The 15,922-nt window shown below is 41.6% G+C and overlaps 2 protein-coding genes across 2 annotated transcripts; both read left to right on the plus strand.

Annotated features, from left to right (window-relative positions):
* The first annotated feature begins 26 nt into the window (after window positions 1–26).
* Window positions 27–5,987, plus strand: rps19bp1 (ribosomal protein S19 binding protein 1). The gene is made up of 4 exons (XM_084426858.1): window positions 27–255; window positions 2,839–3,006; window positions 3,078–3,175; window positions 5,398–5,987. The coding sequence occupies exons 1-4, from the start codon at window positions 207–209 to the stop codon at window positions 5,527–5,529; spliced, it is 447 nt and encodes a 148-aa protein (XP_084282984.1). The 5' UTR covers window positions 27–206; the 3' UTR covers window positions 5,530–5,987.
* LOC311301607 (uncharacterized protein) lies at window positions 5,882–15,583 on the plus strand. The gene is made up of 12 exons (XM_084426857.1): window positions 5,882–5,958; window positions 6,129–6,207; window positions 7,789–7,983; window positions 8,196–8,252; window positions 8,334–8,376; window positions 9,027–9,100; window positions 9,738–9,788; window positions 10,352–10,441; window positions 10,598–10,666; window positions 11,027–11,060; window positions 11,328–11,370; window positions 14,320–15,583. The coding sequence occupies exons 2-12, from the start codon at window positions 6,133–6,135 to the stop codon at window positions 15,050–15,052; spliced, it is 1,464 nt and encodes a 487-aa protein (XP_084282983.1). The 5' UTR covers window positions 5,882–5,958; window positions 6,129–6,132; the 3' UTR covers window positions 15,053–15,583.
* Window positions 15,584–15,922: the final 339 nt, after the last annotated feature.

The raw sequence follows: 15,922 nt of genomic DNA on the forward strand, positions 1-15,922 counted from the left end.
CTTTGAGCGAACCTTGTCTGAACGCTAGTTTTGAGAGCGTTCCAGCGCTGCTTTAATCTACAGGCGGAACCTTGTTTCTGGAGCTCGTGTTTCCCGGTCGACTCAATGTTGTGGCGCACGCGATGAATTCACATGTTAGCTTGAAAACACCCAACGCTTTATAGTACTTTATACATTTATCTACATTTATTTTCACCAGCTTGATCATGTCAGCATCACTGATCCGAAGGGGACTTGAACTGTTCAGCGAGAGAGGTAATTTATCGTTGTTTGATCTAGACGGCTAGTATTCCTTGGTGAAAAAAATATATAATAAAGGATACATGCAGCCAGACTATAATTATCTTCAAGTGTGTTAAGGATTAGTTAACTTGAAGTGTGCTATTCTGGAACAACTAATTTTGTACTAAGTGTATTTTAGTTGTAATTAAACTGTAGTACAGCATAACTTTAAGTGTATTTAGTGTGCTAAATTGGAACAACTTCAAGTAAACTTTAAGTATATGCCTGTAGGGACCTAATTACATGCTTGATTAGTGATATTAAAGTTTACTTTATTTGTGTAACAAGTACATTACAAATTAATTGCGAGTGTAGCAATAATATACCATTAGTGCATTATATTTGAGTAAAAAGTATATGCAATACCTTTGGCTGATTCCAAATACTACAAATTGCACACGGTCTACAATAACACATCAGAGTCAGAAAGAGCTTTATTGCCCTGAATTGTTCCTAGTACTGAAGCCTCCAGTGCACATACACACATACAAATACAACAAGAAACATAGTGATACAAATTCTAGGAATAAATATAAAAATATGAAAAAAGTACAAGGTCATAGTTGGGTTTAGTCAGATTAAACATTTACAGCTTATGAACATATTTACAGTATTTTGAATATTGGATAAATATAAATATAACCTGAGTTAAGAAGATATTGCACTAAATGCCTGTGGGAAGAACCTGTTCCTGTGTCTAGATGTTCTAGTGGCCCGTGATCGGAGTCGCCGACGGTACCGGTTCACACCGGCGGCGTCCAGGGCGAGTGGAGTCTGTGAGGATTGCACCCGCAGTCATTAGAAGTGCAGTCATTAGAAGTGCAGTCATTAGAAGTGCAGTCATTAGAAGTGCAGTCATTAGAAGTGCAGTCATTAGTGCACAGGGAGAAGAGCCGTGGGAACGCACCCCTGGGCGGCGCCGGTGCTGATGGTGAGAGTCCCCAGTCGGCATGGAGAGCTGGGTCCGTTTGGCTGTGAGAAGATCAGGCATGATGGTATTGAAGGCAGAACTTAAGTCCACAGATAAGTTGCTTATAAGGTCCCAGGTCTGTGGAGATGTGGCAGGATATAGAGCAGTCCCATGTTGACCGCATCATCCACAGACCTGTTTGCTGTGTCTGCAAACTGAAGGGGTCCAGTGATGTCCTTCAGGTGGGCCAACACCAGTCTTTCAGTCGACTTCATGACCACAGACGTGAGAGCGACGGGTCTGTAGTGGAGGAGCGTTTGAAGCGGCAGGGAACTTCACACTCCTCCAGTGATGTGTTGACGATCTGCGTGAAGACTGGGGTCAGCGGGTCAGCTGGTCAGCGCAGGCTTTTAAACAAGCAGATGAGATGCGGTCTGAAGCTTTCCTGGTCTTCTGCTTTATGAAGACTCGGCTCACGTCCTCCACACAGAGCTCCAGCTCAGGAGAGGTGATGTGTGTGAAGTGCGGATCAGAGCGGGTGTGAGACCGGGCTTCTCAAACCGGCATGTGGAATGAATTTAAATCATCAGCACGTTGTTGGTTCTCCACAGATCGGGGGGGGTGGTGACTGGTTCCTCAGGCCTCTCGGGACTGACGCCGGGTCGCTGGATGAAAACTGGTCTTTCAGCTTTACAGAGTAGCTTCTTTTAGCAGCGCTGATCTCCTTTGTCAGTCTGTGTCTGCTCTGGTTATACAAGATTTTTCCCCCACTTCTGTAAGCATCCTCTTTGGCATGACATTGACGAAGCTGTTTGAGTTTCCCAGTAGACCATGGTTTATCATAAGTGAATGATAAGAATGTCCTGGTAGGAATGCAGTATCTGTGAGCTCGTCCAGATCGGCGTCAGCAGCTTCAAAAACAGTCCAGTCAGTGCAAGCGAAGCCGGCCTGTAGATCCTCTGCTGCATTAGCACATCTTATACAGTCCTTATTACAGGTTTAGCTGATTCAGTTCCTGCCTGTAGGACGGCATAAGATGAGCCAGACCGTGATCAGAGAGCCGTGGGACGGAGAGATACGCATTCTTCATTGTGGTGTAATTTTTAGTACATTTAAAGAATCTTAATTTTTTTTTTTTTTTTCTCTCTTTCTTTCTTTATTTCTTTATTTAAAATATAAATAAAGAATAAAAAAAAAAAAAGTACAATTAAGATTATTTGAATGTACTAAAAACTGCAAAATACCTTCTGGATCCCGGATGTTTTTTCCGTCTACGTTTGTTTTAATTGTTATAGACCTACTTATGATATCGTACACCTTCAGATAATAGCCCGGGCTTTTATTTTCCCAAATCGCCGAACTGCACCGGCTTATATTTGAGACAGGCGTCTATTTGAGACAGGCGAACACTAAACCCGAAACTAAACTTTGAGACAACCCGAAACTAAAAAACAGACCGGCCTTTATTTATCCAGACCTGTAGCCACACCAGGCGTGTGAAAGAGACAGGCGTCTATTTGGGACTCGGCTATTATTTGAAGTTTTACGGTACTATGCCGTTAAATGTTTAATGTGTATCTGCCATGTAATAGCCTGATGCTGATATGGCAATAAACTCTAATCCTCCTCCTCCTCCTCCTCTGTAGACGCAGTGAAGCAGAAGAAGAGCAGTTCTCGTAAGTCTGCGCTGATGAAGCGGATCAGCACCGATAAACAGGGCGTTCAGAAGCGGCTCCGACAGATCCAGAGGCCCGGAGGATCCTCCAGGAGAAACACGAACACCGTGAAAGACAAACACATCCGATCCGCCCTGGGTAACTCTCTCATCCTCAGACCTGATCGTTCTGTTAGTGCGCCAGCTGATGAGTGTTTCTGCTTTCCTCAGACGAATACAGAAAGAAACAGAAGAAGAGTAAACTCGGGCTAAATCTGAAGTATTTCCTGTCCTCTGCTCATAAAACTCAAAGCAGCCACGCAACCAAGGTCTGAATCTCTTCAGGTTTATCAAACACAGGGCTTTCCACACTTCAGCTAGTTAACCCTGTGGGTTCAGGAACGCGCGTTTAACATCTGGGTTAACCTGCTCATTTGCATACTCGCGGTGTCAGTGTCACTGATTGGACGAGCGCACCACATGACCTGTATAAAGTCACACAAGCGTAGACAGTTTTTGCAGACTGTGATTAGCGGTCATTAGCATCGTAAGATTTTTATTATGTACATTTATAACAATATACATTACAGTATTAGATTACTTCTAATAAACTAGTGCCTATTTTTACGTGTTTACGTGCAAATCACAATCTGGTAAAAATCATTACTGGAAATGTGGAGGAAATTATTTTCATTTATAAATATTTGTGGTCTCTTTCAAAAACACGTTCATGTTTTGACTGGAAAATGAAGGAATTTGGAGTTACTTTTAGCAGCGAATTTTCTTTTTAAAAAGTGACTTATTTTGACATGCGTAACAAACCATCTCTTACTAGAATGAGTTCCTTCTTTTTTTGAAGATGATTTGATACATCACAAATAACTAGACTATAAATGCCTGGATAAGGAGAAGAAAGCTATTGTGTAAATTCTATAAATGGTCTAAAGCTATTTTGACGGAGAGAACATCTCTCTCTGTTATTAATCTCTCTCTATTTTTCCCTCGCTTTGAAAAGTTTTTCTTTTGCTATTTGAGCAAATGGGAACATGCTAATGCTAAGCATCAGACAACCAACCAATCACGTGCCTCATAGCAATGCTAAGCATCTAGTCGTAACCTTCTAAAGATCCGTTCAAGCCAAGGACGATAACTATAACGATAAAGATATAGTTTTAATATCTAAATATAAAAGAATACTCCACACCACAGAAATAATGATATTGGCGGAATCACGCATTTTTTTCTAAGCTAATGAATAACAACACTGACAGCCAATCAGAATCCATCGTGCTTTTAAAGAGCGCGAGCATTTAAAGAGACAGACGACAAATAATAATAATGCTTATAATAAACAGAACGATAACGTTCCATGGTGTGGACTAGTGCTGCACGATTAATCGTAACGCTATCGCAATCGCGATGTCAAGCCTACGCGATTATATGACGCAAAATGCTGCGATTTTATATTAAATAAACAAATTAGCTCAATTAACGCAGCATCTGTTAATTTGTGGCATCCTTTGGCTAGTGTTACATGATCCCGCTATTCATGCAAATGCTTTTAAACCATTCATGTGCGATAAGACAAAAAAGAACACGCTGTCAGTGAATGTCCTCCTGACACACACACACACACGAGCCACAGATAGACGCGCGCCAGTATCGCACAGACAGCGCGCCATGTATCAAGTTCTCTTTAGCGGTAGAACGAACACACATGTATGCCAAAATAAAACACGCTGTCAGTGAATGTCCTCCTGACACACACATACACACACACGAGCCACAGATAGAAGCCCGCCAGTATCGCACAGACAGCGCGCCATGTATCAAGTTCTCTTTAGCGGTAGAACGAACACACATGTATGCCAAAATGAACGCGCTGCCTGTGAATGTCCTGACTGTGACACACACTAATAAGACTCGCGCTAATATCGTGCGTGCGCACAAAAGAGCACGCCAGAATACAGTTCTCTTTCGAGCTTAAACGAACAATAACACACAAAATTGTGCCAAAATGTCTTTTTGTCGAGTATCTTCATAACATAAGAGTAGTCTTATGATGAACGTGAAGAGTTGTGATGACTTCTGAGGCGCGTCTCTGACAGCAGCGGCAGGTCTTAAAGGGACAGTACACAGTAGCCGCTCACTGCTCTTGACTAAAGAACTTTTTTCTTTAGGCAGATTATTACTAATCTGTGTGTGCATTTATTTTCCTTGAGAACCAAGCAAGTTGACTCATGAAACCATTTGTTTATTATATCGCTATCGCAATATTGACCTCTATTATCGCAATATGAAATTTTCCCCAAATCGTGCAGCCCTAGTGTGGACGCTAGTTATAGTTATCGTTCGTAGCCTAAACGCCTCACTAATACAGCGCTAATCCAGTTCTGGTTTTATAATCCCGCTAGAACATTCCTCTACCCAGGGTTAAAAGCGGGGGTCAGAACGACGGTCACCCGGGGTTAAACGCAGTGTGAAAAGCCCTATCAGTCAGTGCTGATGTATTATGTGTGTTAAATGATTTTAAAATGTATGTTTTGTTTAGATTGTGGAGAATAAACCCAGTCGCCGCGCTTGTCATCAGCCGGATCGACCCGCCAAAAAACAGGCTGAGGAATCCGTCTTCACCGAGGAAGAGTTCCAGAAGTTCCAGAAGGAATATTTCTCAAATCTATAACGCCTGTGAGGACTTAATCCCGTGGGACAGTAATATTAATCCTGGGATCGTCCATCTGGAATGATCTCTGACCGAAGCTGGATCGCAGATACTGTGTTTTATTGAATAACTTGTTTTTTGAACGTCTGTAGAAAATGTTGGTTGTGTAACAGAATGTTTCTTTTCATGCATCACCACTGAAGTGAATAAAACACACACATTTTGTTGTTCATCATGTGAAACTGAAGTCACGAATCGTTTGCCTGAGGGCCCGAATCCCCCCGACACGTTCACAGTCATCATCGAACAGAAGAATGAAGTATTTCTGGATGGACGAGTCCTCCTGTGTCTCTCAGAACTGAAACAAACACAGATGCACCTTTAGGCAGCCTTGTAACTGAGTGACGTTTGTTAGTTAAGAAATACAGAAGCTTTACTCCTGATCTGACTGTAAGTAAAGACTAAGAAAATTAATCACTAATTATGTGTAGAGCTTCATGTTTTTCTGACTGATGTCTTTTAAAATTCATGTGTTTAGAGATGAAGATCAAATAGACGTGACGATGTCTTTGTTAATGTTTTAAAGCTGTCGAGTGTGTGTTTGCATGTGTGTGTGCTAGAGGAATGATGATCCGCTGTGATGGACGCCGGGCTGATGTTCCTCTATATGAGCCCGTTCTGCCGGACCGACACACACCTGTAATGACACGCTTTAGTTTGTGGAGTTTGTGCACTACTTAACTATTGTTCAAAGGTTTGGGGTCTGTAAGGTTCTAGAGATGTGAAGTCCTCATGTAGTCAGTTATTTTATCCCTTAAAACTCATGTTTGATCACCAAAATTACATATCTAAATATTTTTTCCTCCTTTGTGTCTTAAAATATCTCGAATATAACTCGACACTCTTGCCTCATTTAGTATGCGCGGTTCTATGGATATGCAAATGAGCCCCGCCTCCAGTGCCCCTCGTTTACACGCAAACGAAGAATTCGCCTCTGAAAACGATTCTTTCTAAAAAACTCCGGCCAGATGGAGATTTTGGAAAACTCTGTTTGCATGTAAACTGAGAAAAACTGAGTTTTAGGCAGTCGACGTCACAGTATGCGACAGAACTTGCACTGCAAAAGGTGCGACCTATATTTTCGTGATTCTGATTGGCTAACATGGGCTTGAGCTTCTCGTTACACTGCCACCTACAGGTTTGGCATGCTCTTGACGGCATATACACGGGTTTGTGTAAACAAACACTTTTCTGAAAACGGAGAGGGTGAATCCGGTGAAATAACCGGCCACATGTAAACGTAACCTCAGAGATCCACTGGTTGACGATCACACGTTGATCTGATTGGTTACAAGGTAGTTTGTGACGTCAGAAACACCAGCGATTTCAAAGCGTGTTTTTGAGACTGTCTTTGGTTCACTGCAGTTTTAAGGAGAAAATACTCAGCAATGGTGTCGACTTATGAACTTACACATGCTTTGTCTTAAAGCGTATTAAAAACACCACATAGACACATAAACAACATTAAACGCTAGATTTTCACCACAGGGGGACGTTAAAAAGTTTTATCATTTTGACTTTAGTGCCGCATTTTTAGGACGTCTAATCATGAGACGCTGCAAGAGACGCGAGCGCGACGGTAAAATTGAAAAGTGGTAGAAAAGTAGCGCAGATCTTGGTGAAGCGGTCCTTATGCTCTCAAAGGCTGGATTTATTTCATAAAAAATACAGTAAAACCAGTAATATTGTGAAACTATACATTCACATTTTTTATGTGAATATATAGTAAAGTGTAATTTATTCCTGTGATCAAAGCTGAATTTTCAGCATCATTACTCCAGTCTTCAGTGTCACATGATCCTTCAGAAATCACTCTAATATGATGATCTGATGTTCAAGAAACACTTATGATTATTATCAGTGTTGGAAACAGTTTCCGATTTCTGTGGAAACCGTCATGCATTTTATTCCTCAGGATTCTTTGATGAATAGAAAGTTCTAAATAGCAGCATTTATTTGAAATAATCATTTGTAACATTATAAATGTCTTTACTGTCACTTTAGATCGATATCCTTGCTACATAAACAAAAGCTTACTTACCCAAACATTTGAACACACGGTATTCCAACTATGTCTAACCTTTTAAAGTTTGCATGCTATGCGATATGGAATGAATGCAACGCATCTAGTTTTGTGTAAATCATTCAACATTCTAATCAGATAATGACAACAGTTCAGTCACATTGATAGGTTTCATTACTGGTTTTGATGTGTATTAGGTAAGGCCTCCCCCGCCAGTCCCAAGAAAACCTGATCAAAGAGGCAGAAACAGTTCAGAGAAACGTTCCTGTGACTTTTCTCCAATATATGAAGTGATTCCCCCTCGTCCTGCTTCATCAGAACCCGTCAGAACCGACCCGTCTCTGGATCCACACCTGTATGAAGACATATCAGCACTGCTGGACGGCCGTCAGGTGAAGAGATGTACAGTGTGTTTATGTCAAACAAACAACGCAAGAGCTTCTCTCTGAGCTTGATTTATCAGATTTCTGTCATCAAATGTTTTGTTTGTGCATTTCTTGTCATATTTTTGAAGTGTGACTGAAGTGTCCAAATACAGGTTTGGGGGCTGCTTTATTTTATTTCAATCACACTGCATTAATAATTCATTTGTGTGAATCTTCAGGCTGGAAGAGATGTTTGTGCAGCGAAGGGGAATCGTCTCTCGTCCTCCAGCTTGACGGTAAAGGTTTTCCACACTCTCTTAAATCCTCCTCAGTGATGCTGAGATCAGGTTTGATGAGGAATGATTTTGTCTCGTCAGGAATCGGACAGGGATTTTCAGGTCAAAAGTGCGCTGTTGCCAGGTAGGATTTCAGACAGCTTTCACTTCTCTGTTGGGTCTATAACAACAAAATGCGTGAACGTCTTAAAAGAGGAGAGATTTGATGTTTAAATATCATCTAACAGCCAGTGCAAAGCTGTATCATAATTAGTGCCATATTTAACATGTTGAAAAAATGAGAATATCAACTTGCTAAAACAGGGATGCTGATGTTTGGACACCCTGATCTGATTTTTGCACATTCGTATTATTGAATTGGGTCAATGGATGTCAGCAAAGACATTGGTTAATAAAGTTAGATTAAATATAAAGTATATTTGAATTATTTCAGATTCAATTATTGCAGGTTTGCCTGTTATTCTGAATAAAGTGAGAATAAATACATAAAGTATATTTGAATTATTCCACATTTAATTATTGCAGGTTTGCCTGTTATTGAGTTTGCATTTGACTGTTGTTATTCATTTTGAGGAATACTGAACCTGTTTCTGTGCAAGTGAGATGAGTAAATGCATGCTCACATTTAGTCTAGAACTAATAAGGCGCCAGTCAATAAATCGGAGAACAAAGTAACTTGCGTTACATATTTTGAAAAACAAGCTAATTTATAATCGTATTTTGAACTGAGAACAGGCACATATTCTGCATGACTTATGACTGAGATTGTTGTAGAAGAGCTCGTCTCTCACGCACTGCAGACACACAGAAGCAAGACCTCGAGCATTACACATCTACAGATGGCAAACGTAAGTGTTCAACTTAAAAATGTCTGTGTATTTCATACAATTTAATGTTGTTGAGCGCGTGTTTCCACTGGCATTGATGTTTGTGTTCCGACTCTTAAGAAAAAGTTTAATGGGGTTCTATATGGAACTCTAGGGTTCTTTAATCAGGTTTGTAGAATTCCTAATGCCCAAAAATGATTGCATAATACTAATACTAATAATTATTTTTTGTGATAAGAAAAGTGATGAAGTATGTTTACGAGCTGTTAAACTAATAAAATGTAATTCAAATTAAAAGTGAGTAAAAACAAAATCCTTAAAATGATCCCATGATGGAAACCCTTAAAAGTTCATGTCATGTTATGTTTATTACACCGTTTATATTTCTACAGGTATAATATCATGATAATATAGGCTATAGAAATGTAAATGATAACATAAGTACATATATGATAACATTTTCACTGAAATGCTTAATATCGAAATCTAAAAGAGAAGAAGAAAACTCCAAACATAAACACACTAGTGAACTACACACACTCCCGTGAGTGTGGACGTTAGAAACGCTGCTTTGATCCGTGTTTTTTAAGGGCTCAGTGTGGCTTTGAAGTTCAGGATCTTCCAGCGCTCTTGAATCATTTTCTGATCTGTTCTACAGCCTTTTGCTCCTCCTTTCCCAGTAATGAAATGTGCTCCAGGACCCCAGAAGGTGAGAGAATCATTCATCTTTAATGATTATCAGAAAATTTCAGATTTGAAAATTACACATTGATTATCAGAAATTTTTTTCAAGCTTTTGATTGTGTATTGAAAGTGAAAGACTGCAGTGTTAGGTTGATATGTCTTATCAGCTGAATGAGCAGCGAAACCAGTCAGACCACAGTAGTCAACACCTGAAGTGGATCAAAACCTTTCATCAAAGTTATACATGAATTTTGAACGATAGCCGTTCTTGTCTTAGGAAAACTTTGATTAACTTTTTTGATCCTCTTCAAATGTAGTCAATTCCTGTAGAACCAACTTTGCTCCAACACACTAGTTTTTAAATGAGCCTTAAGGACTTGATTAGCTGGATCAGGTGCATTTATTTAAGGTTGAAACTAAACTTTGTGTGATTTCCAAACGGTGTTGTTGCGCCCTTGAAGGGCACTTGGGAAAGGGGACGTCATTTCGTTCCAAAAGAAAGTGAACAACTGAATCCCTTCACAAAGAAACTCATGTTCTGCAACATTGTCTTACCACACATTAAAATGTTGATTATTCTCATTGCAGTTGATGGGGATGGATGAGTCTCCTCAGAGCGGAGAGCGCCACCTACAGGCTGCTCAGAACCACTACAGTGAACACGGATCAGTCAGCAGGGTAATGCAAGCCACTGAACTCTGCAGAAAATGGAAAGAAAACTTATATTCAGCTACAGCTATAATGGAATAAATAGCTAGAAAATAGTTGACTGGATCTGCTTTGAGGTGTTTGAAATAAACACAGTGTTAAAACAAGACATTATTGTGTTTCCAGGTGAAAATACAGAAGAACATCCTTCTCATCGCAGCTCCGCCGGATCGTGGAGGATTTCAGGACTCGCAGGTGTTTTACTTTCCTGAAACATTTCTAGCGATTCTAAAATCGTCTGATCGTCATTTATCAGGTCAAGTGTCACTTCTCATGTTTGAATCAGCTGGTGTTTTGGTGATCAAGTTCACCTCAAAACTGTAGAGGATAATATTAACTATCAACATCATCCACTGACTGACAATACTGTCTTAATCTTCAACATACATCTATTTGTTTAGCATCTCAAACCTACTGTAAAGTGTTTGTGCATCTTTCTTTATAAACGACACTTGATTTGATATTTTGTACCGGATGTAGAGACATTCAGACATATGTGACTAAAGCTGTGTCTGAATAACAAAGACTGAAGACTGAAGCTTTGCTCTCTTTCAGGACAGAAACATCTCACAAGAGGGGAACAATCTGAGTAAGAGACAAACACAAAACGCTCCATGCTACATTTTAATGCCTTTATTATAATTACATTAATGAATTTGTCTTTGTTTGAGTAGGCACTTTATGATAAGAAATAATCCATTTTATGCCTTCTAATACCAACTTAATTATCCAGCAGACACTAGAATAAGTTAAGGCTGAATTATGTGGTATTTTTTGTGTGTAATGGTCAAATTTAAATTTCCACTCTTTCTCTCACTGAGACACTGAATCAAATTTTTTTATTTTTTTATGTCAGGAGGATCTACAGATCGCTCAGGGGTTTCCGATTCAGACTTCCGGTAAAGTAAATTCTTTTATCTGTACTATATATATATATACTGTATATTTATACTACAGGGCTGTTGAATGCTTGATTCTGATTGGTTGACAAACGTTCTAAGGTGTGCAATTATTTTCAGAGAAACACACGGCTAAAGTAGTTCAAGTCAGATCTCGAACGCATTACAGTTCCATATCACTTCACCAAATGATTTCAGTGTTTTCAAAGGTCCTTATAGCCGACCACAGCAAAAGAACCAAATCTCACAACGACACTGACACAGCAAATTAATATGGTAAACAGTAGGATAAAAATGACAAATTATTTCCATGTTTTTTGCCTCAAAATTACGTTTTATTATTACAGAAAGTACATGCTCTCTTTCTCCTGCTCAAGCACACAGTACATACAGACACTCACACAGAAACAATAGGTTACTGTTCGTAACACCGGTTTCGCTGTGAGAGACAAATGCCAATGAGAGAGGCGCTGCTTGGAAATGGGGTTCCCTAAGTGCAGGGGGAGGCCCAAGAGATGAAAAGCTGGTCGCTTTTTCTAAACGAGCTGGTCCTGTCTAAGTAAACCCGCAAGGCAAGTACAGGACACAGAGTGTTCAACCCTCTGTGGAGGTGGGTGAAGAGTGGAAAGCTCAATCACCTCACACGTGAAAGCCGGGATGCATTTCGACATAAAGGCCGGGTTGGGCCTGAGAAAAACCTTATCTCCACTGAGAGAGAATTTAGTGCACGGGAAATGAACGGAGAGTGCATGCAAATCACCGACACGTTTGGCTGATGCCAAGGCCAGGAGCAGAGCTGTCTTGAAAGACAGAAGCATAAGTGAAATATTTCCCAGGGGCTCAAATGGCTGTTGAGACACCCATCATAAATCTAGGAATAAGGGGGTGTTGCCCCACCGTAGCGCTGTCGAACCCCACATGACATGCAGCGATAGCTTCTAAATAGGCCTTAATAGTAGAAAAAGATCTTCCACTATCCATAAGGTTCTGCAAAACGCTTACAATATCAGTTATTGAGCACTGATATGATGTTAACCGTCGCCCTTCACACCACTCTTTGAACACGCTACTTACAATCGTATAGGGAACGTGTAGAAGAGGCTCTGGCACTCTGAATGGTGGCGATAACACGTGGGGGGAGCCCTCGTCCCATAGCGAGAAGAACATGGCCGTTTTTGCGCGAGGCGAAGAGATCTACCTGGCCGAACCTCCTCCACAGGAGACCCACTATCGGAGGATGGCCAGTCCATGTAGAGAGAGTTTCCCCTTGACAAGTGGTCTGTGCCACTGTTCAGTATGCCCGGGACATGGTCGCCCGTAACGACAGAAAGTGCCGCCTGCTCCATATTAACAGCCTGTGAGCGAGAGCATGAAGCTTGGAGGAGCTTATCCCCTCCAGGCAGTGGAGATGTGCTACAGCTGTCGTGGTGTCGCAGTGCACCAGCACATGATGCCCCTGCAAGCAAGGCAGAAAATTAGGGAAAAGGGGCCCTCGAGTTGAGAACTTACTCTTCTTAGGTAAAGGGGGGTGGAAACTCAAACTTGCATCCAATGGGCTGCTAGCCTGAAAACCTGGACAGAGAAGCCCCTGGAGCTGAACATCAGTTAGGCCTCTTCCTCTTCCCGTCCGAAGGGGTAGAGTTGGTGGGCTTGTTGGTCGGCCGCAGCGAAAGACATCCTACCCCAGGGCTTAGATGGCTGGTTGGGCTGCTGCGAGCCTTGGGTCTGGCTGTGTTGTGATACGGCCGTCCCATGGCAGGGCCCTGAGGGGGCCGTCAGGGGGGCTGATGTGGAGTGGCTTTCCTAGGTAGGCACAGTATAAACGCCTTATCCTCCTTCTTTTTATCATCACACCGTTGTTGGATGAGGGCAACAGCAGGGCCAAAAAGAGCCTCGCCAGGTTCCACTGGGGCTCCGGCTATGCAACCTTTCTCACTGTCGGGCAGACCAGGGAGATTCAGCAAGAGGGCGCGTTCCCCCACAACTGACAGGGCCATAGAATGTCCACCGGCGGGCGTTGTGAAGGTCGAGGTCGTTCACAGTCACACTCTCCTTCCAAAGTGTAGGCGATGGTGAGCCTGTCTCCAAATGTTTACTCATGTCCTCCAACAGCTCAGCCTGGTAGGCTGAGAGGAGGGAGGAAACATTTAGAGCTCGTACAGCGAGAGCAGTGGAGGTCCCCAGAGCTACAACGCTTTCACCCACTCCAACATCCGAGTCGTACTGTTCGTCCGTGCTTTGGGTAGAAGCAACCGTAAGCCCACGACGAAGAAGCTTCCTAGGCAGAGCGAGGCAATGGCTGCAGTTTCCTGGTAGTGAAAGTGCTTCTTCCGCGTGCTTAAACTCCATGAATACTACGCAGAAGGGATGGGTATCCCTCGCGGCGATGAGTGCATGCACGCGACTGCGAGTCCGACGGGTTAGCAGGAGTGGAGAGTTTAACTTGATCCATGGGAGGCGCTGACACAGACGGGCAGCCAGAGAAAAATCCAGGTAGCGAGCGTGGGTGGCTTGCCAACCAAGAATAAATCGCAACTAAGCGCAACGTTCTGACAATCAAAATTAGTCTGCTATCAGTGGCTCAAACATCTGTTAGCTCTAGAATTATGTTTTGGTATTAACAACGGAGGCTTGGGATGAGATGCGTAAGAAATTAGTCCTACACACAAGACAATTTTAAGGACAAAAACCTGACAAATGTCTTGAAATACATAATCTGAACAATGTTTTGAGGTGTGGTAACCCGTAGTATAAGTGGAATAATTGGCCTTTGAATTAAAAATAATGCACACCCTTGGTGTAACTCCGCTACATGTGAGCATTACCACCTCAGGTGTGCATTATTTTTCTAATAATTCAATGGCCTGTCCTCAATTATTCCTTTCATATATTTCAACAATAGGACGAGAGCCTGCTTCATTTATGCTGCAACTCACTTTTGTCTTGCAGGGTCTTCATGGACAGAGGAGAAAGTTTTGAGAAAGCTCTTAAGTGCTATGTTTCTCGTCTGCCGTTTTGTGCAAGCTCTCTGCAAAGACAGATCTCTGAGCTGGAGGCCGTGGCTGCAGCCCTGGACAAGACGAAGAAAGGGACGAGAATCGCCAGGATCACCGGAGGAACGACCGGAGCGGTTGGCGGAGCGGCGGTCGTAGCCGGAGTCCTGCTAGCTCCCGCGACTATGGGCGCGTCCCTAGCGGTCGCCGCGCTCGGGGTCGGGGTCGCGGCCGCCGGCGGGGTCACCGGCGCATCGGCCGCCATCACCAAGAAAGTCAAAACAAAGCAGGTTAGGAAAAAGGTGGAATCGATCTTGAAAGAGTACCAAAGTGAGATGAGGGATATTGAGGTTTACTTAAGAGATATCAACAGAGAGGTGGAGAACCTCAAAAAATATGACCTGCTGACGCTAAAACGTGTGAACGTGAAATCTGCAAAGATCGTGGAGCTAGTTGAGATAGCAAGCACATCATCAGCTACCCTCAGCGTGATGAACAAATCCTCAGGTGTGATTCAGGGCTTTGCCCTTGGCATGAATATTTTCTTTAGTGAAAAAGATTCCCAAAAGCTCAAGAAAGAGTCAAGGACCAAATTTTCCCAGCAGATTTGTGAGGTGGCAGGACAGATTAATGCCGGTCTGAAAGAGATGATGGACCTGAGAAGTAAACTGCTCTCAGAAGGGATATGAGGCGTGACCGGACAGGAGTGGTGTTACAATATTGTGATTATTGAAAAAATTGGTGTTAATTCGTTAAATTTATATAGAGCTTTTTTCCCCAAGCCATAATCTTTATGAGTATGAGCTCAAGCAGGAGATATAGGGTACCAATCTATAACTTGAATAAATTCTCTCTAATTCCACTTTCAGTTAAATTATTGAATAATAAAAAATGATCTGTGTGAGGGTAGATGGGTAATGTGTCATGTCTTAAGTGTAGGTATAGTGTAATATAATGATTGATGTATGTCATTTGAGATGTTATGTGTTTGGTGTTGGATGAAGTGTAACTGTATAGTGAACTGTTGTAAGTTGACCTGCTCTCTCGATTGCCCAAGACAAATTTCTCCTAAGGGAGACAATAAAAGATAAACTAACTATTGTATAATGGTGAACAAACTGTTGCTTCATTAATGGTGGCTAGAGGGCGGCCTTGTGCAGTTTCTTATAATTTTGCATATGTAGCCATGTATTCTTGTGCTATATCCTTGCAAAAGTGTCAAAGTAATAGTAATAAAAAGTAATAAAAAGTTGAATTGTGTTTGATTGAATTAATATAATGTCATGTGTATTTTAATGTTGTCATGTATTTAATTCATTCCATAAGGAGTAATTAATGGCAATGCATTTGTGTATTTAAATATACATTTTCCATTACATTTGTGCAACGTTTGGTGCAAAATGAAAATGATAATTCAGTTATATAATTTACATTTGCCATTTCATGCACTAGTTTTAATATGTAAATTGAATACATGCGCTTTAGTGCTTTACCACATCTGGAGTTTTTTCACTATTGGATGCTTGCTCACTATTTAACTATTGTTCAAAGGTTTGGGG

The sequence above is a fragment of the Rutilus rutilus genome (genome assembly GCF_951802725.1).
Source record: "Rutilus rutilus genome assembly, chromosome: 12".
In the NCBI taxonomy this organism is placed as follows: domain Eukaryota; kingdom Metazoa; phylum Chordata; class Actinopteri; order Cypriniformes; family Leuciscidae; genus Rutilus; species Rutilus rutilus.

Bases quoted from the DNA above. Each gene is read 5' to 3' on its own strand.
- rps19bp1 (XM_084426858.1), top strand. From the start codon at position 207: ATGTCAGCATCACTGATCCGAAGGGGACTTGAACTGTTCAGCGAGAGA. The intron at 3,007-3,077 runs GTAACTCTCTCA...TGCTTTCCTCAG, and splicing joins ACACATCCGATCCGCCCTGG to ACGAATACAGAAAGAAACAG. The intron at 3,176-5,397 runs GTCTGAATCTCT...TGTTTTGTTTAG, and splicing joins AAAGCAGCCACGCAACCAAG to ATTGTGGAGAATAAACCCAG.
- LOC311301607 (XM_084426857.1), top strand. From the start codon at position 6,133: ATGATGATCCGCTGTGATGGACGCCGGGCTGATGTTCCTCTATATGAG. The intron at 9,789-10,351 runs GTGAGAGAATCA...TTCTCATTGCAG, and splicing joins GTGCTCCAGGACCCCAGAAG to TTGATGGGGATGGATGAGTC. The intron at 10,442-10,597 runs GTAATGCAAGCC...TTGTGTTTCCAG, and splicing joins AACACGGATCAGTCAGCAGG to GTGAAAATACAGAAGAACAT.